The 27,961-nt window shown below is 38.0% G+C and overlaps 1 protein-coding gene across 2 annotated transcripts; it reads right to left on the bottom strand.

Moving 5' to 3' along the window:
- Window positions 1–4: 4 nt before the first annotated feature.
- Window positions 5–27,688, bottom strand: RNF125 (ring finger protein 125). Of its 2 annotated transcripts, XM_054583504.1 has the most exons (6): window positions 27,435–27,688; window positions 16,054–16,207; window positions 12,825–12,919; window positions 10,361–10,451; window positions 4,967–5,074; window positions 5–2,257 (listed from the first exon to the last, which is right to left on the bottom strand). In XM_054583504.1, exons 1-6 carry the CDS (start codon window positions 27,596–27,598, stop codon window positions 2,171–2,173), a joined length of 699 nt encoding a protein of 232 aa, XP_054439479.1. In that variant the 5' UTR covers window positions 27,599–27,688; the 3' UTR covers window positions 5–2,170. The 2 variants fall into 2 exon arrangements, with proteins under 2 accessions (XP_054439479.1, XP_054439480.1); XM_054583505.1 differs by lacking the exons at window positions 5–2,257; window positions 4,967–5,074 and adding an exon at window positions 6,276–6,526.
- Window positions 27,689–27,961: the final 273 nt, after the last annotated feature.

Here is a 27,961-nt window from a genome sequence, read left to right as displayed (position 1 = left end):
TGTTATTTTGAGACTGTTACATACATATGTAAGGTAGGTAAAGAAATGAATATCTGTGGGATATTCTACTTCTGCCATGGCCTTTGTCTTAAAAACCATGAATGTCAATATAGAAAAATGGAGATACAGATGAAATAAAAAGGATAGGTAAAGAACCCTGTAGCACTCAATTTGATTTGAAAGTATCAAAATAAACTCATGAAACATTTTATCTTTAAAAGACAAAGATATTTCCTAGCTTTCTCCATTACACTGGCAAATCTAGTTGCAATGAGCATAACAGCTCCAATTATAGTTTTGAAATACCATTTCTCACTGAAAATGACGAGACTTCCTAGCAAAATGGCCAATTCCAGGTCTGGGGTAGGAAACGTACAAGTTGAGCCTGGAATATTTTGTCATATGAGACAGCAAGGGAGCTATTCAAGATTGCTAGAGTAGTGTCAAAAGGACTCAGAAACAACTTGATGAGGAAACCAGTGGCCAAAGGTGGGACAATTTGAGCTTTCATAAGGTAATATTTAAAACGGATTAAAGTCTATGAAATATGTTTGAATCCATAAGTTAGTTCACAATACTTGAAAAAAGTGATCACTAGAAGATGATAGGAAACAAGTTTATTATCTTGAAAACTAGCAAATAAAGGGAAAAATTCAAATATTTGTTTTCCCTTTTCTATATGAACATTACCACTGGTTAACCAAGTCATCAATGTGGGGGAACATCTCTTTACAAAAATGTTCTAAGTAATAAATGAAAAAGAAATGACAGAATATTCTCCAACCCACAATAAATCAGTGGGTCTAAGCACTGAGCATCAATTTTTGCGGATGTCGCAAAAAGAGAATCAGACATCTATGTGCCCGCTGATGAAAGGACACATCATGACCTATAGTCTTGCCAAAGTCTCAAACCTCTGGATCCCTGTGTGAGTACCCAGAGGACAGAGGAACATGCTAAATTGTGCCACGAGTCTGCAATCAGTAATACTAATACAGACTGTGGGAAACTCTGTAAGTCACAATACGAGGTTCTTCAACAGGTGAATTCTAAGAAAAAGAAGGAAGAAGGAATACATAAGTTTAAAAAGGAGTATGAAGGATGTATCTAATAACAATTTTAAGTAGATAAGATAAAAAAAAATAGTGTGTAGAGCTACACACTCAGGTAACAGAATACTAAAGACATTCAAGGACGTGATTGCTACTGAAATCAGCGCAGGGGTTACCTTTGCAGGGTCGGTGAAGAGGGCTGGACCTGTGACAGGACACAGAGGGCAGCCGGGGAGGCTGGCGAAGTTCCGGAAGAGTGTTTCCCTATCGTAATGTAATGACCTATACATTTCCTGTTTGGTTTTCAGTGTTCATCTTTTATTTTATAATTTTCCTAAAGAGTTAAATAAAAAATAACATCAAAGCCCTTTGGGTTTTCCACTAAAAATTATGGAAGTGAATACTTCTACTGTAAATATCAGCTGATGATTCTTTAAGAAATTGCCTACATTATAGAAATGTTTCTAAATAATAAGCTACAAATATTTGAAAAATATAATATTAAATTCTTACATGTGCAGTTATAAAAAGTAAAAGAACTAAGCATATATTCCTAACATGAAGTTAATTTTGTTACATTATGTTATACAATTGGGTTAAATGGACTTCACTGACATCCAAAGTTTTCCTTTCCTGCCATACAACGTTATTCATGTTATTCTATTAGTGATTAGAACATGAGCATTGAAGCAGATTTCATATTTCCTCGGATGTCCACAATTCATTTCACTTTACATCTTTTTACATAGAACAAAGATTAGTTATCTTGCCCAACCATGATGTGTTTATTAATACACAGCATTACAGACAGTGTTATCCAATCGGCCAGTAAAGATCCTTCACCCACAAATCCCAGCCTTATGCTCTTTTTCATATATGAATGGCTTATGGAGACTATTTTTTGTTGTTAAGTATCTAAGAAACTTAGGAATGGGAAACAGATTTAAACCATCAAAATGAAAGCAGTTTTAAAATGCAAACAACAACAAATATGGACAAACATACAACTGTTGTACATTTTTTCCCATCAAACATTGACAATTTCCCTCCAACTGTTCAAGCAGCATCTTAACAAGTGGTATGATTGTACGGTTTGGTTCCTTTTCCTTTTAATAACATTATGTGGTGTTCGAGTGATTCACATATTCCAGAAGCGACCGGTCTAATACCCTTCGAATAAGAGCTTCCTCAATTATATTAAAATCCTACAATTAAGAAAAATAATTAGAAACATACAATCAGAGACCGTTTTTGCAAACTGAAAGAGGGGGGTCATTGTAATTCCTCATTTTGCAGGAAACTAAAGCCCTAAGTTTAGTGACCTGTCTGAACTTCCACAAAAAAAAATGTCAAAGAACCTAGGACTTTTGCTTTGTGGCCAATGCATTTTCTACTTCATTTTACTGCCTACGAATTAACTAGTTACTGTCATATAAAAATAGTCTTGATTTGGAATTTAAAGTTTTTTAAATCTGATCTAATGAGTGGTTGTTGGTCAACATTACAAATACTGATCACATAAACATGTACTATGCAGTAAAGTTAAGATATTTCCACATAATTCGCCAGTGATACTACTGGATATCTATATGGAAACTGTTGAAAACAAAACTCTTTGTCTTTGCCTTCCTTTGGTCAAAGTGGCATTCAAAACTTTAAGTCAGCACATTCTGTAAACAAAACAAAAACTATTAAGAGCCCTGTCCTTTGCAACGCATCCTCCTCTCCCTCAAAAAACTAAAAGCTAAAAGAAAGAGAGGAAGGAAGGGAGGGAGGGAGGGAGGGAGGAAGAAAGGAAGGAAAAAAGAAAGACAAATAAGTAAAATCTGTGTTTGAAGTCCATTCTGAAATAAAACCATGAAGACAAATAAAATCCAAAGGAGAGCCATAAAGAATAGAAGAGCCTAAGATCTGGGACTCGATACTGGTTGTGTCTTAGGCAATTTATTAACATTTGAATTTCAGATATTTCATACCTAAGTGAGGATAATAACACAGTACTCCCTTGACAAAAGGCATTGCAAGGAATAAAATGAGATAATACACATAAAGTGCCTGGCACAGTACTTGGTAGCTGAGGAAACAAAAAAAATTAAAACAAAGAACACTGTTTTAACCTCACTTCCATATCCAATAATATGGTTTTGAGTGGGTAGAAAGTATTCTCATCAAAGTGGCTCCCTCCTAACTAGCCCTGAATTTGACCTTTGAAAAATGATACAAATGGACTGAATACGCATAGCCAAAACAGGTAATGGAATCAACCTGGCTTTTATTTTTTTAATCATTTTTTATTGTTATTCTATTACAGTTGTCCCAATTTTCCCCCCTTTGCCCTCCTCCACCCACTCCATATCTCCCCTACTCCCAATCAACCCCCACACTGGTGTCCATGGCCGTGGGTCATTCATGCATGTTCTTGGACTAGTCCCTTCCCCTTCTTTCCACCATATTCGCCTCAGCCTGGCTTTCAGAATATCTTACGGAGCTAAAAGAAAGAGGAAGCTCTATGTACCGTGAAAAGTGAGAACACACAGAGCAGAACCAGACTCTGTTGAGGCCTTGAGTACTTTAGGGGCCAGAGGACATTATTTGAGATGGAGCAGAGGCTATGAAGCCTCTGTGACACAGCTTGTTCAATTCAAGTATTCTTTGTATCCCGTTTATCCTCTCTCCATCGCAAATTTGCCTAACATTCATGTCTACACTGTGTAAATAACTTTACATGCATTATCTTATTTAATCTCAAAAGCTTTGGGCAATAGGTGCTTTTACTCGCTTCACTTAACAAATCAACAAAGGGAGGCTCAAAGGTTAAACAGTCTGCCCAAGGTCATATAGTTGTGACAGAGCTGTTACTTAATCCAGGTCAGAGCCTATGTTGTTCCTCATATTGAATCTGGATAATTTTAGCATGCAGATCAGAAAGCAAGGCCAAAATTTTCAAATGACAGTCTTTAACGATTATTAAATTGTATCTTGAAATAGCATTAAAAACGTCAGGAGAAATTATATGCGATTAGAATTAGTTGTTAACATTTCATGTTTTTACATAAAAGTTAACAATAAAATATTCTATTTCAGAACATGGCTTTGGTGATTTCCCTCCATACTAGGCTAAAAGGGACTCAGAGGAGAATACATTACCCTCACATGGCAACACACAGACCAAAGTATAACAAATGCTATGTTAACTTTGTGCTTGTTATTCTAATTTCTGATCATGGAAAATACTGGCAAGTATTAGGACTCTTCATACAATACCTAACTTCTCTTGCATTTTACAGAAAGTCTTAATATAATGAGAGTGGCCATGAGTTGTTAGTTAATGATGGGTGGGTGATGGGTATGTGGGGGTTTATTATACTATTCTTTCTGTCTACTTTTTTGTGTTTAATAGTTTTCACAATAAATTTTTTTAAGTTTAAAAAAGTTCAATAAGTGAGTTTTGTGTTTTATAAAATTTAAATTAATAATAATGCCTGAACATCTTACTACACTGATAATACTGTTATAAGTCATTCAATGTACTATAAAAGCAACTGGATGCAGTGTAAACTCTGAGTCATTTCATTACTGATGTGATTTCATCTCAGCTATATAAGTTTTCAAGTTCATAAAAATTGTAACTACATAGGGAGTAGAGTAGAAACTAAAATAATCTGAAGGTGAATCTGGCTCCTTATACAGTGGATAATTATATAGATCACAAAGAAAATAATTTTGTCTAAGGCAGATAACTACTTTAATATTTATTAATAGCCACATTTATAAAACACTGTATTTTTATGATTTCTTAATGCTAATACTCATTTTGGCTACATACACATTTTTTCTTAATTTTCTTCACTTAGATTAAAAAGGTAAGTTTAACACAGCATAAAGACAATGTAAAAGGAAAAAAATATACTCACTATGAAATCGTGATAAAACAGCGTGTGACTGACTTGCAAATGTCTTATTAAACTGCCATTGAAGCTATTTGGATTCTCACTGGGCATTATACGGCAAAGTGGGCAGAACTGGAAATATAGAAGACCAAGAGTTCAAGAAAGAATTTAAAATAATCGTAATGTCAGCATTAAATACTGTCATTTGTGACAACATATATGGACCCTGAGACTATTACGCTAAGTAAAATAAGTCAGAATAAGCTAAGAACCATATGATTCCATTCATGTGGGACAAAAAACCCGAAACTCACAGACAGAGAAAACAGTACAGTGGTTACCAGATGGAGGGGGGACTGGGGGGTAGTAAAGAATAAAGGGGGCCAAATATATGGTGACAGAAGACGATCTGACTTCCGGTGGTGGGCACACATGCAATAGACAGATCACGCATCACGGAAATCTATACTTGAAGTCTATATAATCTTATCAACCAATGTCACATCAATAAATTTAATGAAAAAATTAACCATTCAATAAAGTGAATTTCAAATTGATGAATCTATTGGCCATACCTCAGTATTACATTTTAAAATCTTGTAAACATTAAAGCAAAATTAAACAAGTAAAATTGCATTTATTCTTATGTGTATATAATTGATAGCTATTATTTTCATATTTATCAACTGATTAAACAATTACAGTTAGTAGATGCACTGTAATGTACTTATTGCATTAATAATTATAGTTATTACATTAGTTGCCTACCTCTTGAAATAAGGTTTTTTATATGTGGATATTTTATTATTACAAATGACATCATCTATAGTGTTTATCTTTGGGGGGAGGGATTACTTTCTTAGGATAAATGACCAGAAATGGAGATTTGTAGTCAAAGATTATGAACATTTATGGTTCATAATACCTATTGCTTTAAAGTTTTTAATTGCCAATGGCAATATAGATTATAACACATCAGCATCAGTTATTAGTATTTATATGTACATTCCCAATTTAATAGCCCTTAATAGCTCTTCAACAGAACCTTTCATTTTGAAATATTTATAAACTCCTAAGAAATTGTGTTTTCCCAAATGGTAACATCTTACCTAACTATAGGACCTTATCAAAATCAAGAAATTGGCAATGAACTAGACTACAGACCTTCCTCAGTTTTCACCAGTTTTGCATGAATTCATTTTTGGGTGTGTGTGTGTAGTTCTATGAAATTTTATCACAGAGAGACTCATAGAACGTTCACACAATCAAGATACAGAAGTGTTCTGTCGCTACCACCCCCTGTTACCCCTTTACCTCTTCTCTCCATAACCCTGTTGTCCACTGATACTTTCTGGCTCCACAATTTCATCATTTTGGGAATGTTATAGAAATCAAATTTTACAGTATTTAATCTTGTGAGATTGGCTTTTTTTTCAATGAGCATAATGACCTTGAGATTCATCCAAGTTGCTGCACACATCAACAGTTCCTTTTTTATTGTTAGTAGTAAGTAGTCCATGGTATGGATGTACCACAGTTTATCCATTTGCTTTCTGAAGGACATTTGTTGTTTCCAGTTTTGGGCTGTTACAAATAGAGCTGCAATGAATATCTGTACACAGATATTTGCATAAACATATTTTTATTTCTCTAGGATAAATTTCCAGTGGTCTGACTGTTGGTCATATGGTGAGTGTTATAGTTAACTTGGTAAAAAACTGCCGAACTATTTTCTAGAGTAGCTATATCATTTTACATTCCATGAGCAATGTGTGAATTATCTAGTTTTTCCTCATTTTCACCAGCATTTGGTACGGTCAATATTATTTTATTTTAGTCATTTTGATAGATGTATAGTGGTATTTCATCATGGTTTTAATTTGTGTTTCCCTAATGGCTACTGCAAATGACTCTTTTAACATGTTACTTTATTACATTTTAACCTAGGCTTTTTTTAAAAAAAGATTTTACTTATTTATTTTTAGAGAAGGGAAGGGAGGGAGAAAGAGAGGGATAGAAATGTCAATGTGTGGTTGCCTCCTGCGCACCCCCTACTAGGGACCTGGCCCACAACCCAGGCATGTGCCTTAGACTCCTTTGGTTCACAGGCTGGCACTCAATCCGCTAAACCACACCAGCCTACGCTAGGCTGGGGTTTGTTTTTTTTTTAATTCCATTTCTTTTCCTCCTTCGAGTCTCAATTCCACCAGTATAATTTTTCAAAAAATTAAACATGACAATATAATTACTGTATGACAAAAAGGAGCTGTTGGCCTTTATGGCTACATATGAGAAAAGTCAAAGTTCCCCGATGTTCTTAAGCTACCACTCCAGCTTTGAGCAACTCATGAAGAGATTAGTTGCTTATGGTTTGATCTCTGAATTTTCTAATTATTTCCAGAAGGTAGAATCACTTGTCCAAGTTTCTAACTGCCATGAAACTTCTTATACCAGGTAAGTCAATGATGCCACTGATTTTATCTGCAGTCAAAATCAGCAATCTAGTCATTCAAAGCGATAATACACGCCAACCCATAATCAGCTTCAGACTCAGCCCTCCTTGCCCAGGGCTTCTACAAGTGTGTTTTAACCACATGTCCCTACTGGGGACCCCTAACCACATGAACTTCAGCCATTGTACAGTAACCGCCTCCAGCCTTTTCATAACCTCAGCATACATCTTACTCCTAGTGGCTCTAGGTCCTTCACAGTGACAAGAGCCTCAAGCTTTCACTCAACAATAAACATTCACATAGGAAACCTAGAGGTCTTCTGTTCCAGGAACCATCTCTAGATGGCCCCAGTGTATTACAGAACCACAGATCTTCTGCACAATCTGCTCCTGCCTCAAGGCCATAACAACACCCACGTCTTGTGGTAGTGTTACCACTTGACCTTTCCTACTCCTAGCTAGGGTTCCCCACCTGTGAGAGTATAAGGCTTCCTCTGAGAAATCTGCTATATATTTTATACATAGTTGCAAAGGTGGTAGTAACCCACCATTATCTGCTCAGCTGTCTTTTTTCATCATGTGACAAGAGTGCTTGGTTTACATGCCAGACTCATTTATTACTACCGTGTGAAAAAGGCATCATTATTATTATCATTCCCATTTTGCAAATTATGAAACTGAGGCAGAGACGTTAATGGGACTTGCTGGAATTTGCACCAAAGTTTTTCTCCTCCAAAGCCTAGGTTTCTAACTACTAAATTCCATGGGCAATCTGATCCCACCATTCCTGGTGTATTTATATCCTTAGGTTGGCTCTCTTTAACGACCTCATTATGGAATACCTAGCTTCCGTGGACCTCTTTTCGTGGCCATATTTAGGAGCACGCGGACTGGACTTCTGCTGGAGCTGCCACACAGGACAAACGGACGTACCAGTATGTGGCCGGCCCCAGACTGCTGCTATGAAGAAGCCCATGGTCCGGCATGCCAGTCGTTCCTCCAGCCAGCGCTCTGGGCACAACTAGTCAGGGCTCAAGCCATGTCAAGAACACCTCTTTTTTTTTTTTTTAAATTCTCATCCTCACAAGAGGACATGTTTTTTCATTGCTTTTAGAGAGAGAGGAGGGGAAAAAGAGAGAAACAACGGATGAGAAAAGCATCCATTGGTTGCCTCCAGGTCCCGCCCAGACTGGGGATATTCTGCGCATGGCCTGTGCCCTGCCCAGGAATCAAACCACCGACCCTTTGTGGTTGTGGGAGACCACTCCAACCAGCTGAGCAACACCAGCCACGGCAATAACACGTTCTTAAAAAGGTTGCTAGGAGACAACACACATGGTAGCCATTATTATGCTATCCTAATGTTTTCTTCTATCTTCCTCTGGCTCTCCAAGGACTATTCTAAAACTCCTTAGCCCAGCTCCTCCCACAGAGCAACCTGAGCAGGAAAAGCCCAAGAATATCTTCCCTGCGCCCCCTACACATATCAAGCTCCTAATTAGCCATTCCAAGAACTAAATGCTTAGGCCGTTAGGATCAATAAAATACCTTTCACTGTGTTATATAGCTTCCTCAGGAACTTGCTAGTTCAAAGGGGTTCACCATGTAGGCCCTGGAGCCAGATGGTGTTTAAATTGTGGCTCTCCTACTTACCAGCTGTGTGACCTTAAAAGATTCACTTAACCTCTCTGGGCCTTAGTTTCGCATTTGTAAAATGGGGATAATAATCACACCTATCTCACAGGATTGTTGTCAGGACTGTCTGTATCTATCTCTGTATCTATTTATCATTTATCTATCTAATATATTCATGTTTCAATCTCATTTACTTCCTAAAAGGATTTTATGGGGAAAAAAACACCTACAGCCCAAATTTTTAAAAAACCCAAAAACTCATATATAAAAAATGACATACAAACACATATTTATGTGCATGTACACAGATGTATATACGTATATGTACATATATGTGCACATATACATATAAACATATTAAAAATGGAAAACTAAACTAAAATTCAAAATAATCTTCAAGATATAATTTTGTATCTATTAAGTATGGGTAATTTTAAAATAAATGTACACAATTTTGGACAGGTTAAGGTAAAAGTGGTTTACTCATAAACTGCTGATGTAAATATAAATTGACTCATACTTTTTGGAGTGTATTTTATATCTCAAGAGTTATTAAGAAATTTGTACTCTTAGTCCCAGAAATATGAATCTAAGAAGTTTCCTCCTAGGAAAATACATCCAATAGAAGGAGAACTTTAAATGTATAAAAGTATGAATTCAAATCGTAAAAACTGCAATAATTCAGGTGTTCAGAAGTAGTAAAAATAGCTAAGTAAACGATGATGTACTCATCACCCTGCTTCATCTCACAACTATACAGAAATAAAAATGATAAAAGCTACACTGCAAAGTAGAACTAAAATGCCAGGTTGAAAAGAAAAAAGGCAGCATTCATTATGAATCTAGAAAATGAAGAGCAATATGTATACTTAATGTGCAAGCCTATGAAATAGAATAATAAATTGATTAATGATATGGATGACTTACTACTTTTCTTATTTGTTTTTATTTTATATGACTTTCTACTTTTCATTTCTAGTATATTTTCATGACAACTCTATTTGCATTATTAAAAAATGTTTTTAACCTAAGATGGGACCGCAGTTACTATTCTAAAGTTAAATCTTAACTGTGCATTTTGGATCTTCTTAGTTGATCATATCCATGATTATCTGAAAGATACAACATTGTCTAATTTCATAAATGAATGAGTGATTGCACATTAGTAATTCTTAACAGTTTCAATTCAACACTTTCACATACTGTTAATGTCATAGAATTACCATAACCTTGACATAAATTATCCTTTATAAGTATAAATAGAAGCCTATCAAATGAATTTTCTAATGTGTGTTGAATTTAGACATTCCAGAAATATATAACATCCTTACCACAGGTCTCCTTTCTGATCTGTGATGAGTAATACAATGGTCCAGCAAGCTGTGTTCATCCAATTCCTTCTGACAAAATGGACATACACACCTGGAAATTGCATGGAACACAATTACTAAAATTGTTGCCAATTAGATAGTAGTCACTTAACTAGAAGTAAAAAAGAGAATGAAGGTAGATCTAGTTTCCAGTCTTCATTCTTTCTGATTTATTTTTTCCTACGCTGATAATGGTTTTGGTGCCTATATTTTTTCTCATGAGAGATGTAAATGCGGATCCTTATGGGGACAAGGTAGAAAAACAGTTATAGTGCTCCTGAAGCACTCATTCACTGAGAAACTGAGGATCAGTCCACCCACCTGTCCATGGGTTTTCTTTTCTGACACTTTTACATCCTCCCTTTCCTAATTTTGATTTGGGTGTTATTTGTCCTCCAACTCTTCTAGCATATATAATGTGTCATAAAAGTAGGTTTGCAGTTGTTTGTAAGGAAAATAACAAAATAATTAATAAATAATAATACAAGAATAAATTCTGTGTTTTGCATACTCACAAGCTGTAAACCTACCCTGTATAACTACAAGTGTCAACTCACACAATTAGTATCTAGCAAAGAATGAAAAATGACCCACTGCTACCCTAGTAAGTCCTCACACCTAGGAGTGTGTGTACCTTATACTTGTGCTGTCCAGTACAGTAGGCATTAGCCATATGTGTCTATTGGGCATTTGAAATATTGCTAGTCCAAACTGAGATAGGCGGAAGCATAAAATACACACTAAATTTCAAAGGCTTAATATTAAAAAAAGTGAAATACCTCAATTTTTATATTGATTATATGTTGAAATGATAATATTCTGGCTATATTGGGTTAAATAAATGTATCGAAAATTGATTTTGTCTCTTTTTAGTCTTTTGGTGTGGCTAGTAGAAAAATTTTAATTACATTATGTATACTGCATTCTATTTCCATTGCACAGTGCTGCCTTAAATTCTTAGGGACAACATGGAAGCTTGGAATTTTTTGCTCGCTTTCCATTATAGAAATAAATTCCTACTCCCCAAGAGTTGTACTCTAGACAAGCTCTCTGCATAAAAATTTTTAAAATTTGAATCATGTAGTTAAGTTCTATAAAGCAAAGATTTTTTACTTTAAATGAAAATATTAATCTATCTTGTTAGACTGATTAACCACCAACCCTTCTCATTTTCTGTTATTTTGATTCCTTATTATTTAATTCTAATTTGAAAAGAAATTGGGCTTTAAATTAGCTTTCATATATTTTTAATTTTTCATAATGTCTATCAACCTTGCAATCAAATACACATACTTTCTCCACCCATTTGTTATCCTTCCTTCCTGTTGTTCCTTGTGAAGTAGCTCACAGAACCCATACTCTGCTTAGAGTTAAAATATTCATTTAAAATTTATAATGTCATGGTATAAAACTAATCTTATAAAACAGGAATATCTGCAAAGCAATCTCTAGTTAAACAAAAGGAATGGAGCAATGACTTAGACTTCCAGGTTAAAAAGTATAAACTTTATTTTGAATGTTATTTTTCTTAAAATAAGCAGAACTAATATTTTCCTTCAGGAGAGAGAAAGAAATCACACTCCTACTGAACACCACTATTGGATAACTGAGTTTATAAGCAGATTTATTGGTTTCAAAGCCATCAGCCTATGTGGGAGAACACAAATCATTTCTTTAGTAGAGAGGAATTTCAAACTTTGTAATTATTCTGGCTATCAGGGAAATAATGACCCAGATTTCTTTTTTTTTTTTAAGGAAAAAAAATTAATAATCAATATCCTCCATTATACCTGCTAGCCATCCCTCTCCCAGCCCCCAAAAGTACTGAATTCAGGACACCTGCTTGAGGCCTGTATTTCCTACTTAGAACATATACAGAGACGTCCCTTCCTCCTTTCTAAGGAGAGACTAGCAAAATGAGAGGGAATGAGCTGGGGAACTGAGCAGCAGTGATGGAAAAGCAAACACAAAAAACCCTCTTAATCATGATCCATTTCAGGACTCTCTTAGTCAGAAAACAGAGCCCAGCAGAAATGAACAGTTCTGCGTTCTGTTTTTGAATCTTCCTTAACACAAACTTTGCTAAGGAAGTTACTTTAACTTCTCCAGTGTTTGGTTAGCTCCCTCCATGCAAAGTTTTTAAAGGAGAGCAAAATTCTTTCATAATTATTACTATTAACTAACCATTACCAATAATAGGTATTATGGTTAAGTGCTTACACATAACTACATGCATATTTTCATAATAAAAATGTTAAATTTTCCAGCCCATTAAATTCTCTTTTTTGCTGTTCTGTAACATAACATTTAAAAAAATTTTTTTCAATTACAGTTTATAGTCAATATTATTTTGCCTTCGTTTCAGCATTAAATTCTTTATAGGCACATCAAATTTAGCACTCAAATGTACTCTATTGAAACAAACCTTGTTACTGTGTCCCCAAGTTCTTGTAGTGGTCCATATTTATCTATGTACTTCTGACAAGTTCTTATGTGTGCCCTCATTTCGCTGAGGCAAACCTATATAAAAGCAAATTCAAAATAAACTCACTGGTGAAAAGGGGCTCAATGAAGTCTTATGTGACTCAGCTTTATTACTTTCATTATTTCAAAAAAGGTCATATTGTGGGGTCAGCTGATTTTAAAAGGGTGCATTCATAACAACAGTACAATGAAGTTAAGGCATTATCAAGAATAACACTAATTTCAATTTTCTCTAATACTTTAAAGACCCAAATGTTGAGATCTTAAATTTGGTTCTTCTAGAAAGCATTATGTTCTTTAAAGTGGAAAGGCACTTTTAACTCAAATTTACGTTTTGGGGAATGACATCGCCTAAAATGATGATGGAAAGAAAGAAGCGGGAGAGAAAAAGGGAAGAGGAAAAAGAGAAAAAGAAGGAGGAAAGGGGGAAAAAAGAGACAGAAAGAACGGAAAACAAAGAAAGATAAGAAATTGAATAAATGGATGGATTTTATAAATGTCCACAGTAAATAAAAAGAAACTCTGTGCCTCCGGGAAAGATATAAATACCATGGCTTTATAATATATCTAGTAGCATCACATGAATTCACAATACACAGTGTACTTAATGGCCCCATTAAGAACACACATGAAAGACAGCTCTTGCAGTCCATTTTTATCAAGGCCGAATAAAGAGCCTTTGTTCCTCCAGATATACATTCAGAGATCCTAACCATGAGGGATCTGTTGCTAAATAACACATATTCTACTCTATGTTTCATTAGAAACTTTGATAAGATCTTGTGCTAAAGGAAGCTTTTACAGCTGTGGTGAGGTGGCCAACACATACTGCTTCGTTCTGCCCAAGCTCCGGAAGTTAAACCTCAAACTTGAAATCTACCACGTCAGGGAAACAGTTATAATTGCTTAACAAAAGACCAAAAATAAAAGCAAACCCTTGCTTTACATACGTCTCTCTAAAAGCTGTACAAACTAGGACTGATCTAGGTAACTGTCTTGAAACAATGTTTTGCAATCTTTAACACCCAACTTGGTCCATCAATACTCTCATCTCTTCACTACTTGTGTTAAGTTTCTTTCCTCCTCTTTGTATTCCTTTGTCAACAAAGCAAAGCATTCCTCACATAAATTAGCAATTTGGGGACTATATACTGACAAAGGAATTGGTAAATTCATACAGTGGCTACTTGAGAAACAAAATATTTAAGACATTGTAAGAGATAACAGAAGAAACATAAGCCACTGTGTTTGCTGTAATGGTGCTTCTAATCGAATGGAAAAGAAAAAAAATATGGAGACAAGAGGAGAGGAAGCTGTTTGGTACTGGGGACTGGAATATGAAAGTCAGGCCTCATGGAATGGTGCTCTGTCCTGGGCCCTCCGGGGTAAGTAGAGTCTAAAATGGCTCTAAAGGAACAGCAGTATTCCTGGCAAGACGAGTAACATAAAACAGAAGGGATGGATACAAGAAATGCCTCAAAGGAAAATGTAAAATACTTGGGAATAAGAAATGGCGGGGGCGGCATGTCGAAAATAGGAAGGGGATTTCCACCCGGGATAATTGAGAGAATGGTCTTATTTCGGACAGACACCGAAGGTGGGATAAAGAACCAGATGATGACTTAATATCCCAAGTTTGATTTTGTGCACGTTAAATTTCATATAGTGACAAAAATAACAAAGTAAAAATAATCAATAATCTATTATGATGAACATAAAAATCTGTTGATTTTGAGCATTTCCTATGTTTCAGATCATGCTAAAAGCCGTTTTATCATTTACCTTTAAGACCATCCTGTGACACAAACACTACCTTTTTCCTTATTTTCCAGAGGTAAACAAGGACTTAGATGAATAATCTGCCCCAAATCACAAAGAATAGGTAAGAGAATTGGGGTTTTATCCTAGGATGTCTGACTCCAAAGACCATACATAACTTCTGGAGTGAGGCAGCCATGAACAGATTACCGAGTCTTACGTAAACATACACAAACAAACAAAAATGCATTAGGCACTTACTATGTGCCAGTCACTTTTCAAAGTGCTGAGCACACAGTTGCCAATAAAACAGACATAGTCCTTACTTTCATGGTACTTAAATCTGGTGGGGATAACTGACATTAAATTAAAAGATCATAAAAGCATAATTACAAGCGGTGATAAGTGCTATAAAGGGAATACAGAGTGCTAAGAGAAAGTATAACAGGCTATAATTTAGGTTAACAATCAAGAAAGATTCTCTAAAGAAATGTAGATCTTCAGTTACGTAATCTTTCTTTTGAGCTCTAGACTGATATATCTAAATATCCCCTGCTAAGCAGTTCATATCTTTTAACATATCTAAAATTTAACTGTGGATTCTTCTCCAAACCTATCCCCATTTTAACTCCTTCACATGCTCAGAAACCTTGCAGGCATTTTTGGCACTTCACTCTCACTCACCCCCACGTGCAGCCAATTGCCAAGTTCCTTTGATTCTCTCTCCTAAATACACCTTGAAAAAAATCTAACACTATCACCCTAATCTGGCTTCCTTACCCGATCCATCCCGATAGCCACCTAGCTGGTTTCACCAATCCTGCTTTTGCCCCCCGCAACCACTGTCCACACACATGCTAGAGCAATATCCTAAAAATATAAATCCAGTCAAAAGGGTTTATATGACACTTTTTCTATGACTCACCATTGCATTTGAGATAAAATCTAGGTAGAATCTTTCGTGTGGCCTCCAAAACCTCACATGATCTAACCACGTCTCAAAGGATGAAGTTGCAACAAGGAAGAAGTGATCAAGAGCGATAAATACTGCAAAGCCCAGAATAACATAGGTGCAATTATGCCACTGGATTTGATAATAAAGTTATTCATTGATAGGCTGCAATGAAGTAGCAGGAATGGAGGCCACATTAATAGGGGGTCATAAAAATCATGGGAAGAGAGAAAATGGAGGCAGTCAATGAAAACATTTATTTGAAGAATTAGGTGACGGTAGAAGTCAGGTGACCACTTTCCTGCAGCGTACACGTATGAAACTGGAGAAAAGCTGAGACAATAAACCTGAGGAAGTCGGGGTATAATGAGGTCAAAGGCATAGGGGCAATGATTAGCTGCATACCAATTTTCTCAGCGGTCTAAGCTGGTAACCCAAGAGCACAGACAAGGTCCCTTACCAGGGTGTCACACTCGGTGCAGTTCTGATATTCTGATTTCATTCTTTTGGCTACGTCGGTTGCTGGAACTCCTTCTGAAGGAAGATATGCCCGGCAGTAAGGACAGGTCCACTTATTGTTCTTCAGGCTGGTAGCAATACAGGAACGGCAGAATCTATCCAAAACAAACCAAGGACACACAACTTTCCTTACTACGAAGCCACCACTACGTGTTCCTTTGTGTAAATTGTATTTTAATGACACCTTGTCCACTGTGAGCTGTAATGCCATTTGCGCCCGGCACTGGTCAGAGTCTCTTTGCTTCCCCCATTAAGACTCCTCTGGGATTGTATGTTCTCACCACAGCACCTCACTCATTTAAACGAAAGAACACAAAGTAGTGAAACAGTATTCCTATAATTGGAGTTAAAATGATAACCCAAAGGATACCCACTGTATTCTCTCTTTCCTCTAATCCTACTTTACCTGAAATCTTTTTGGAAGATAAATTGTTTTATTTAAAGACGATCGTAACAAAATCTTAACATAATCAACAGAATTCACAGGCTATCTTGACCCATTTATGGGAGCTGTTGAAGGCTAAGGGCACACAGAAGTAACAATGAGCATTTAGGCAGGTTACACATATTAACATGATCTGATGATGGCTCTTAAAGCGCTCAGCATGTAACACCTATGTGGGAGTACTAATACTGGGGGGAAGTTATAAAGCTTTTAAAAATTTAAGTATACTATACATACTTAAAAGTTCATACACAGCAAGTACACAGTTCAACAAAATTTCACACACGGCATATTCAATTATACCAGCCATTACTGATTCTTAAAAGTACTCTTTTCTGTATTTGTTATTTTTAAAAAATTCTTATTAGCACGCAAAGGATGCTGATGTTTGCATAACGCTTGAGGCATTTGCTTGATGTTTATGCTGCCCACATCCATTTCCCCTTTTTTTCTTGAAATAGCATCCTGATTTTGTTGTGCAGGAGTTATACCTCTTAGATACAGTCTAGTGGAATCTCGGTCAAGGTGCACACCGGCCCTGGCCAGGTAGCTCAGTTGGTTTGAGGACTGTCCCCATATGCTGAGAGGTTGCAGGTTTGCTCCCTGGTCGGGACACATACAAGAATCAACCAATGAATGCATAAATACGTGGAACAAATCAATGTTTCTCTCTCTCTATTAAGTCAATAAGTGAAATTTTTAACAAATAGGTGCCCACCACCCTCTGCTGAAGGCGAGGGCACCTGAAGTAGGCCTGCCTAAGTGAACTCTCTCTCTGGAAGATGAATACTAAATGGAGTGCCACGAAGACCGACTCAGGAACAACTTGATGGGACTGCCCTCCCCTTTACTTAGAACCTCAGATCTGCCTAGGTTTCTACCCTTTTCTTCCTAGGTGCTTTTGTTATTATTGTTGTTTGGTAACTCTTTATTCTGATATAATTTCAAACTTGATATGCTGTTGTTGTTTTTTTATACAATTTTTTGAAACACTTTTAATTCAAGGGCTCTCTCCCTCTCAGGAATACGCCCACACCTTTCCCTTCCATCTCCATTTCTCCCCAGAAGAGTTACCTTTGCCTTTCTCTCTCCCGAGCTCCAGGGCCCTTCTTTTGCTTCTGTAACTGACTTCCTGGGCCTACACAGCCCAGCTGGCTCACTTCTACTATCTCTGACGTTCTAAATAAACTTTCTCTTATACTTTGGGGGAAAAAAACTAAGATAACATAAAATACCGTAATTCATTTAACCTTAACAAACCCCTAAGAAAGATTTTTTTTCCATTTATAGATGAGGAAAGTGAGATACATAGAGATTAAGTTACTTCTGCAAGACCACATGTACAGAAAGTACCTGAAGCGAGGGTTTTCTGACCCCAAATTCAGGAACCTTTCTTTCTGCCACCACAGCTGACCCAGTAAGAAAGAGCAATGACTTCGCTGGAGTCAAGAGACCTAAGTAACCTGCTCTATTTTACTTTTCTCTGCCTCATGATTAATTTTAGGTTCTAAAGCACAATCTGCCCTTGCATTTCTTTGAGTCCCTAAGAACTGGTTCTCAAAATGTAGGCTTTGAAGGGTATTTATTACAAATAGTCCAAATCCTCAACTCATAATTAACATTTCTAATACAACACCTATAGTTCTGACATGAATTATTTGTTTCATAATACAGGGACAAGCAGATAACACTTTGTTTTTTTTCCAACCAAAATATTCCCCCTTTTCTCACAATTCATTTCAGTTTTATGCCCTTACAAGCAGAAAATTAACATCTATGCCAAGTCCTGTGATACACATTATCCCACCTAGCCATCACAGGAACCCTAAAATGTTGCTCTGCATTCTCCTCACTTGACTGATGGCAAACTGAGGTTCAGAGAGGTGCAACAACTTGCCAATGTCACACAGCCAGAAGACAGTCATGCTCTTCTCCTAGGTTTCAGGGGAGGCTCAAAGTCCATAGGTTTTTTAAAGACATTTTAATTTCTCCCAGTGATAAGCAGAAACAGCACAGTTACATCACTGATGTACCTGTATAAACCAGTGGGCTTTCCATACAGTACATTTCTGCTGTAATTTTGTAAATGCACAAGTTTTTGTAACTACAACAATGGAAATGCCTGGTAGATAATTATGAAAAGTAGCACACTTGAACCATTATTTTAATCAAGTCCCCTCACTATAAGCCCCTGACGTCTCTCTGTACAGCGGTGTTACATGTAGTATGAAACTCTCCAATGAGCACTATATAGATGTTACTGCGCTACATGAGATGTTAGTTGCAAATCTGGTAGATCAGTCAATTAATTGGCTGTACTCATTTTAATATAAATGGTTATTAAATGGAGAAAAAAGACCAAGGCATTTTGGAACAGACTGAACTTACAGATTATGAGTGCATAAAAACCACAGCTTTTGAGTGTTCCATTGGAAAGGAATTGGATGCTACTGCAGCCCAAGTCTTACTTTCTAGGGTACAGAAACAAGATTGCAGATCTGCTAAATTAGAAAGATCTTTGAGGTTAAAATTCTCTCCTTAAAGGTATAGTTATTAAATTCAAGTAATGAGAGCTAGATAATTTAATATTCCAACCTTAATATGTTAGCATAAAAAGTGTATGAGTTATCAGACATTTCATGGATTGTCTAATTAGAATCCACACAGGGATATTCAAGTTTAGGTGATATACATTATAAAACAAGGCCCAGAGACAAGATGACTCAAAACTAAAATCTCTTAGAAGGCAAAGTATAGAGGTATACATAGAGTATGAGCTACTTTTAGGTTTGCAGACATGTAAGAAACATCTAGGGTAAAGAAAATAAGAAATATTTATCCACCTGTGGGGAAATGGGTAACTGGAAAGGGGTATGAAGTAGAAAGAAGGCATTTTCATTGCCGAATTTTAAGTTTGAACCATATGACCATATTACCTGAGCAATAAACAATTCTTTAAAAAATTACAGGCATCTGTTGGCCTTGAAATACCAAGCCTGTGTATTTGGTCAAGAGAAATAAGAAATACGTTCATTTGTACAAGAATATTCATAAGGAATGTTTTCATAATAGCCCCAAACAAGAAATAACCTGGATATCCATCTATGAGAAAATGAATAAACAAACCATTACATAGTCCTACAACGGAATACTATACAGCAATAAAAAGAACAGATTACTGACACAAGCAACAACATAGATGAATTGCAAAGACATACTGAGTAAAATAAGCCAAATGTAGCAGAGTACATCCTGCATAATTCCACTTATATAAGGTACTTGAATAGGTAAAACTGATCTATGGTAGAAAAAAAAATCACAACAGTAGTTGCCTATGGAGATGGTTGTACATGGACAGGGACTGGCTGGGAAGGGGCATGAGGAAACTGTCTCTTGAAAATATTGGAGCTCTTGATAGGGTTTAGATTAATATTTGTGAAAATTCAGCAAATGTTATACCTAGGATGTATGCATTTCACTGTTATGTGTAATTTACCTTAAGAAAAACAAACCATAAACAAGTATTGAATTCTGGTTAATATTATGCATACTAATATGAGAATCAAACTGTGCTGATATTTATAACCTTCTCTGAAATGCACCAAAAAATAAGATGGATTAATGGATAGATAGATATGTGATAAGGCAAGAGATAAAAGCAACCACACATCCCTCTCTTTCTCCCTCCCTTCCCTTCTCCCTGAAGGTAAGGAAATAAATACAATCTTTTAAAAAATGCGCTGAACAACTTGAAATATAATAAAAGGCTGAAGAGACAAAATAGAAAACTTTTTAAAAATGAACATGTGTGGCTTTTAGTAAGAACAGTTATCCCAGGGTTATAATGAAGACTTTATGAGAGAATGCATCAATCTGCACAAATCTCCCAATAACCAACCATACAAGCATGCATTCATGGGCAAAATTTAGTGATCACTTACTATTGCCAGGCAGTGTTGGACAGCCCAGAAATGAAACTGGGGCAGTGTGTGAGATTCCTGTTCTCAGAGTTCTAAAATGGGGGGAGGAGATAGGCAGGCAAACAAACAGACCGGCAAATGACAAATGCTTCAAGAATAAAATAGCTGACAATAAAAACAGAGTGCATGGGGCAGAGGAAGCAGTTAGAGGAGATTTGAAGGCTCAGTCTTGAGAAGATCTGGGAATGGTTTTCCAAGCTGCAGACAAAAGCTACAAGAGGTAGGGACCAACTCACTGAGGTACCGAGAGCCAAGTAATGGGAGATGTGTGGGAGAGTAAGTAGGTAGGAGACAAATCACAAAACCGCAGTTAAGAGTGATAGGAAGGCACCAGAGGGTTTTAAGTAAGAGGATGACAGGACTTGATTTGCATTATGTAGATCACTGGTTCCTGTGTCAAGAATGGATTACAGACGTACAAAAGCCACAGTGAGGGGCCCAGTTTTAAATGAACTGTAATAGTTAAGACAGGATAGTAGCTCAGACCAGCAATGTAGCATTAGAGGGTGCAAGGGGACAGAAAGATTTAGGATTTATTTAGGAAGAGGAAAAAGGATTTACAGCATACCAAATGACAATAAATATATGCCTCCGTTATGCTAAGTGAAAGAAGTTGAACACGAAAGAGGACTCGCAGTATGATTCTAAAGCTTAGTGACAGAAAGCAGGTGAGGCTGCCTGGGACCAGGGGTTTGGGGAGGGGACTGACTGTAAAGAATTTGAGGGAACTTTTTAGGGTAATGAAACCGTGAGTTCTTGTTTGCAATGATGGTTACAGGATTTGTATACAATTACCTAAATACATCAACCCGCACATTTTGTGTGAATTGTACTGTATTACTTCAATAAAGCTAAAAAAAAAAATACAACAAAACAAAAATGCCCCAAACACCAGGTCAGTGACAACAACACTGCGTGGAGAAAATCACAGAAATATATATAGCACAGAACCATTCAGACTCTGGTAGGCCTCCCTCCTTCACAGCTCCAGGCACACAGCAGCTTCTCAGTAAATTGAAATAACTAAATTAGTTATGAGGAATTTCCCAAGAGGAATTTTCTGGGCAGGGCCCCATTTTCCCATCAATAAATGAGAGTCTCGTGCACTTCTGGAAGAACCCAAGGGACAGAAATGGACACAAACCTAAGGAAATAAGGGATTCTTACTTGTCTACCCCCTCGCCTACTCCATAATGTGGTTCAGAATGATGAATTATAAAAGGCAAGAGGAGAATGAGGAGTATTTTTCAGTGAAAGATAGAAGCTGTGGATGAAAGTCAATTGCAAGTTTTTTTAGTTTTACCTTTTATTTATTTTTATTTACTGAATTTACTGGGGTGATACTGGTTAATAAAATTATATAGGTTTCAGATGTATAATTCTATAATCCATCATCTATATATTGTATTGTATTGCAACATATAGATGTATGGGTGTTTTTAAAGATTTTATTTTAATTTTTTTTTAGAGAGAGGGGGAGGGAGTGAGAAAGAGAGGAAGAGAAACATCAAGTGATTGCCTCTCCCACGTCCCCAACTGGGGACCTGGCCTGCAACCCAGGCACGTGACCTGACCGGGAATTGAACTGGTGACCTTTCAGTTCACAGATCAACTCTCAATCCACGGAGCCACACCAGCCATGGCTCAAATGCATGTTTTTTAAGACCAGTTCAATGTTTTCAAAAGTTCTGAATGAGGTGCCATTGCTTTAAAGTCAGATTCCACACACAAAGCCAAATTTCTGGCTTCTCTTGAAAAGCTAACCAACTTCCTCCAACTCTGGCCTCAATTCCCAAATGGCCATACAGGTTGGTGCCCCCTCCTGTGGAGCAGTCCCCCTCCACAGTCATTTGTACCACTTGCAGCTCAGCCCCGTTGAGTATACTGTTCCTGAAGAAATCAATTAGGAACTAGATAATGACCCCAAGGTCTCTGCAACCAGCTGGGAACATAATTACCCCATTCCCATTGGTTATTTTATTAATCCGTTTCTGTTTCTCTGAATTAAGTGATTGGCAAAGAGGTCAGCAATGTATTGGAGGAAAACAGAAAGAGTTGTTAAGGCCACTGGCTAAAATTATGTACCAAATCTTAAGAAGTAAAATGAACCCTAGGTATAGTAAATTTAAAGAAGGAAGAGATGCATTAAAGACTCTATGAGGCCTGGGCTGGGCGGGCAAAATTACTTCCCAGAGGTGGTCCCCAAATGTGGTTCTGGAAGAAGCCACTGGCAACACGTGGCCAGTCTAACACTTTATGTTTGTTCTCAACACCAGGCTGCCTCACTGTGGGTATGCCAGCATGGAGCTGCTGAAAATCTTGAGCTGGCTGGGTGAGCTTGAAAATGGGACTAGAATAAGGGGATTTGCTATAGTTATTCAAAGTGACAATAAAAAGTCTCAGGCTAAAATATTCCAATACAGGGCAATAAAGACACACAGACACACACACACCACTCCCTCTCCACCAACGATGGATCAGCCGGGACAGGCCCAAGTGCAGCTATTAAAAAGCACAGGCTTCTTTCTCCAACCAGGCACTGCCCCTCAAGAATTCCTTTGATGTGCTTGTGTGTTCAATTAGGTTACACTCAAAGGCAATCCTCGGAATCATTCAAAAAATGACTTTGCATATCTCTACATTCCATTATGTGTTGATTTTAAATTTAACCCCTAAGGCAATTTTATTTCCTTTAACTTGACATCTTAGAGGGGTGCTTCTCTATATCCCTCACTGTCTTCGACTTCTGTATCTTACTGTCAATTAAAAAGGTTATCTAAGGCTGTGCTTCTCAAACTTAAAAGTGGCTACAAATCACCAGGGCATCTTGTTAAAATGTAGATTCCAATTCATTAGATCTGAGGTGGGGCCCGAGGTACTGCAATGCTGCAGGTCCAAGGGCCAAGGTTCTAATGACAATCTGAGCAAAAAACTCAATCTGCTACAGTATTTAGGTTCTGTTTGTTAGAGAATACGTAATTTAATAAATCACTAATGCGTAATTTGCCTATGACAACACTAATGTTGCTAAATAAACAAAGCAGTCAACCACCAGAGGAGGCAAATTTCAGGCCAGCTTAATTACATCTTTCCGAAATTCTCAATAATACAGGCCTATAAACCTATAAAAGGAATAGAGATCAAAAATTATCATGGGATTCCTATCTATTACTTGTATCATCAGTGGCTGACACTATGGAGTACTCTCCCCACCTGAGGGATGTTCACCAAAGTATACAAAGTGCATTTTGTTTTAGAGTCATTCATTATTTCAACTAATATCCAACCCCTACTCAGTGCCAGACCTTAAAGTAATGGCAACATGGAAAATAACATTCCTTTATTAGAGCAATGGTTCTCAAGAGTTTTTGAACCGTGATGACACAAAAGATTCTACTCATCCCATTTTAACTGACACCCAAGTACCTTGGGAGAAAGAGGCATCCTATACACATTTGTTTTTAGCATCAGGAGCCTGGCTGGTTCATATTTAAACTGCGAAGTTTCATCTAAAATCAAATAACAGGTCAAATGTTACATCAATAATTTGCAATCATAGGGGAACTTCCACAAACTCCCACTACCTCAATTCAACTACCTGCACCTATGAATGAAAGCACTGATGTGTATTTCTGGGTCAATTTAAAACTCATCAGTTGATTTTTGGACTTTATTTAGAGAATCACTCATTTGATGTTGGCTGTATTGCTTATACTTGACCATGAATGGAACATTTCAATCCATTTACTTGAGAGCATTTCAGAATTATCTCCAACCATTCCATTAAAAAAAATAGACAAATTCTGATAGAGAGCAATTTAGGTAATCCAATCAGTTCAATGGAGATGTGGCTCTTTTTACCTTATAGTATTCTCCAATTAGTACTTAGCTCTGTTAGGTCAGTTCTCAACCTGATAGCCCTTTTTAAATAATTTCCTTACCTCCAGTTCTGATATACTTCCCCAAACCCAGTGTCCCAATACCTCTGGGGTATTTCCAGTTGGATATCGCTCTAATGGGATTGCTGTACTTTCAACAAGCTCAATCTTGAGTTCATTAACTTCCTTCTGAGCTAAACTCTGTTCCCTTTATCCCTGTCACATGTTTGGGAGTTGTCTTGGACTTCTTTCTTCCCCTGTAACTACCATATCCAATCGGACAACACAAGTATTTGAATATTTGTGAATAGTTCTTCTATATGCAAATCAGATTCCCTTTCCGTTTCATTTACAGAGCTTTACTTATCTACTTCCTCTTCCCCATCACAATAACAGAAGGTAAGGCAAAGATAAAGAAGCCTCCCACCTTTGTGTTCTCTTTACAATTGATGTAGTGATAAAAATCAAGTCATTTTGAAATGCTGAAACTTTAAAATGGAAATTCTTAAAATCCACCTTTTCTAGACCAGTTTATTCTGAAAGAAATATAGGGAGAAGAAATAATACCCCTTCATGGGTTTTTGCTTTGTGAAACGACTTTGAAGGAGATACAAACTATGTTTTGAGCCCTTATTATAGGCTACTTGTACATTTTAAATACTCAAAATTCCATTACTTACCTTATTTTACAAATGAAACAGAGTCAAAGAGATTAAACAATGTGAGTAGCAGAGACAAATTTCAAATCCTGCTTCTCTATCAAGCCAACTGTTCCTACTGCATAACAATACAACTTATGAAGTGCTATACACATATTCACTCAAGATAATATTGTTGCCATCATTATACTTGCTTGACTTGAAACAGATTTATAAATATAAATGGGCATAAATAACCTATTTCAATAACTTTGAAAATTAGCTTCAATATGGGATAATATAGAGAGGTTTCATTTGCATTTCTTCATTTTCCAATTTAAGTTTAATGGAAGAGAGTAATTGATTTAAGAAGTTCAAGGGTGTTAACAGCACTCACCATCTCAAGTGCAGAAGGGACACTAATTAACATTCACAAAGTGGAAGGGGCCCAAGTAAATTTGCTAAAGGGAGGAATATGGAAATTCTGCCCACAGCCAGAACAATGGACATAGATTTGTCAAAACAAAGAACAGTCAAGTGAGGGAAAGCCATTCATCCAGCCCTTGTTGTTATACTTCATGACTATTTTTCCAGTTGTTGGTTTCCTATTCACTCTAACAAGGAAAAAGATTATACAAGACTTAACATTTTGTAAATTCATATTATCCTTTAGCAGAAGCAAAAGCGCTGAAAACAGTAAGTTATAGCATTCAAAATCCAAACGAGAGAAAACAATCTCTAATCAGGTAACAATCTCCAGTATCCAAAAGCAAAGCTGCTCATTTCAGTTCTACAAAAGAAACCTTCAAGACTTGATAGCCACTGTGCATCTTTGGTGCAACTGTAAAGTTTTAATGCTAAATCTAAATGAAGCTGTTACTACCCTGAACAAATCTATGTGTTTTATGCTGTTACACAACATCATCTTGGTTTTCATATTGGCCTTGGGATAGTAGGTCATCTGGACCTACTATCTGGACAGCTGAGCAACATCAGTTACCAGACATGGGGTGAATTAGCCTTGAGTTTAAAGTACAAAGATGAAACAGGCCCTGAACACAGCCACAGAATATCATGCCCAGGACACTCCTTATTTCAACATCTTGTAGGCTACAGATTTTCATCACCATGGCTCACTGCTGGGCTTTTCAGTGGTGAAAACCTCTCCTCACATACTAGGATAAGGGTGTCAAGGACCACGTACCTCCTTTAGAAAACATTTTGGGTACTTAGAGTTTGGTACTCCTTTTTTACGGGGAAGCCAAAAGCATTTACCAGACTCTGTAGTTACTGCCCCGGAGCTTCATCTAACTATAGTTCGTGGGAGGTCCAAAAAAGAGATGAATGGGTTTCCGCTCTTGCCCTATGCAATCCCTGCTCACACACACACTCAGCCACATACCTGTGCATCCGTGAAAATAAAGCTTCTAAGTAAACAAACACAAATTCAGACAGAACTCCCGTTACTAGTTACTTAAGCACATATTAAGAACGTGCCAATTTTATATATTTTTTCTTTTAAACTCTCCTCGGCTGAACGCCAACATCAAGTTTTAGTTATGTAGCACGTGATTTTTAAGACAGTTATTTTTATCCACACTTTCTACCGATGAGCGGAGGCGGTGCGTACAGCAGGTAGTCACGATCTCCTGGGTTTTAAATGGCTACATTTACCGGCTTTGTGCTAACGTTCAAGCCCCAAATCCTACCCGGACAGGTTATTAAACTCTTAAGATTACTGTTAACCATTTGGACGTTCCCGTTTCACTGGACGATCTTGGAGGGGTGTGGGTGTCAGTATTAGAAAAGGGAAGGTGGGGTCTGGGGTGAAAGGACAGTTTGCATAGGTCCTTGTTTGCTCAAGAGTCAAGCCTCAGCGGACGTTCTGGGACACGTGCGCACAGCCAGAAAAACAAAACCGGCCCGGGGGTGGGGGGGGGGGGGGGGGGGGGGCACAGCCGGATTAACGGAGTTGAGCGGGATAACTGCTCTACGGGAGCCTACTGCCTCGTGCCAAGGCAGGTGCTGGTTCTCCTGCCAAGACCATCCTCTCCAGCCAGCTAGCGAATCCTGGCTCTTGGCGGGTTCCGCGCCGCCCGGGATCCCCATCATTGGGGCTCCGCACCTGGGCTTCGGGAGGAAGCAGTTCTAGGAAGACTGCATGCACCGCCCCCCCCCCCCCTTTTTGGCCGTTTTGGCCGTTTTTGCCTCCTGAAATCCTGTGTCACCTTCAGACTGGGCATTTTTTCCTGTGGCCCGAACTCGACGGGTCCAGGTTTCTCCCTGAAGGCTTCTTAATATCCCCTCCCCATTTCCTCGGCTCCCTCAACCTCGTCCGCCCCTGGGGGTGGGCGAGCAGACCGCACTCCCCTGGCACTTACACGTGGCCACAGCGGGTCCGGACAGGCTGGTGCAACACCTCGAGGCACACGGAGCAGTCGAAGGACGTGACGGGCAGCTCTGGGGCCCCTCTACGCTCCAGGGCCCGCGGGGTGGCCGAGGCGGGCGGCGATTTGCCGCTATCGCTGCTCAGCACGGAGCCCATCGCTGCGCGTCTCACCCGGGCAGCTGCCAAGAGCTCAGTGCCTGCTGCCGGGTTGTTTTGTTGTCCTGCGGTGGAGGAAGGAAGTCCCGGCCCAGCTGCGATCGCCGCCTCCCAGCGCGTCCAGCAAACGCAGCCTAGAAGCAGTCTCCGTCGCAGCGCCCAACCCCGGTCTAGGGCCGCCGAAGTGCGCGGCCAGAGTCTGAAATCGCCTTTGAGCGCTGCCTTGCTAGGTTGAGGCGCGGAGGCGGAGGCGGAGACCGCAGCCGCGCGGTGCGGGCTGCAACTTCTCGTGGTCCTGAGAGGATTGAAACCTGAAACCGTAACTGCAGAGCTGAGGACCTGGTTCAGCAGTGAACCTTCCAG

This window comes from Pteronotus mesoamericanus, unplaced genomic scaffold, assembly GCF_021234165.1.
Source record: "Pteronotus mesoamericanus isolate MK-2021 breed Mesoamerican mustached bat unplaced genomic scaffold, CSHL_Meso_final contig_74, whole genome shotgun sequence".
NCBI lineage: Eukaryota > Metazoa > Chordata > Mammalia > Chiroptera > Mormoopidae > Pteronotus > Pteronotus mesoamericanus.
This window is presented reverse-complemented; position numbering and strand designations above follow the sequence as displayed.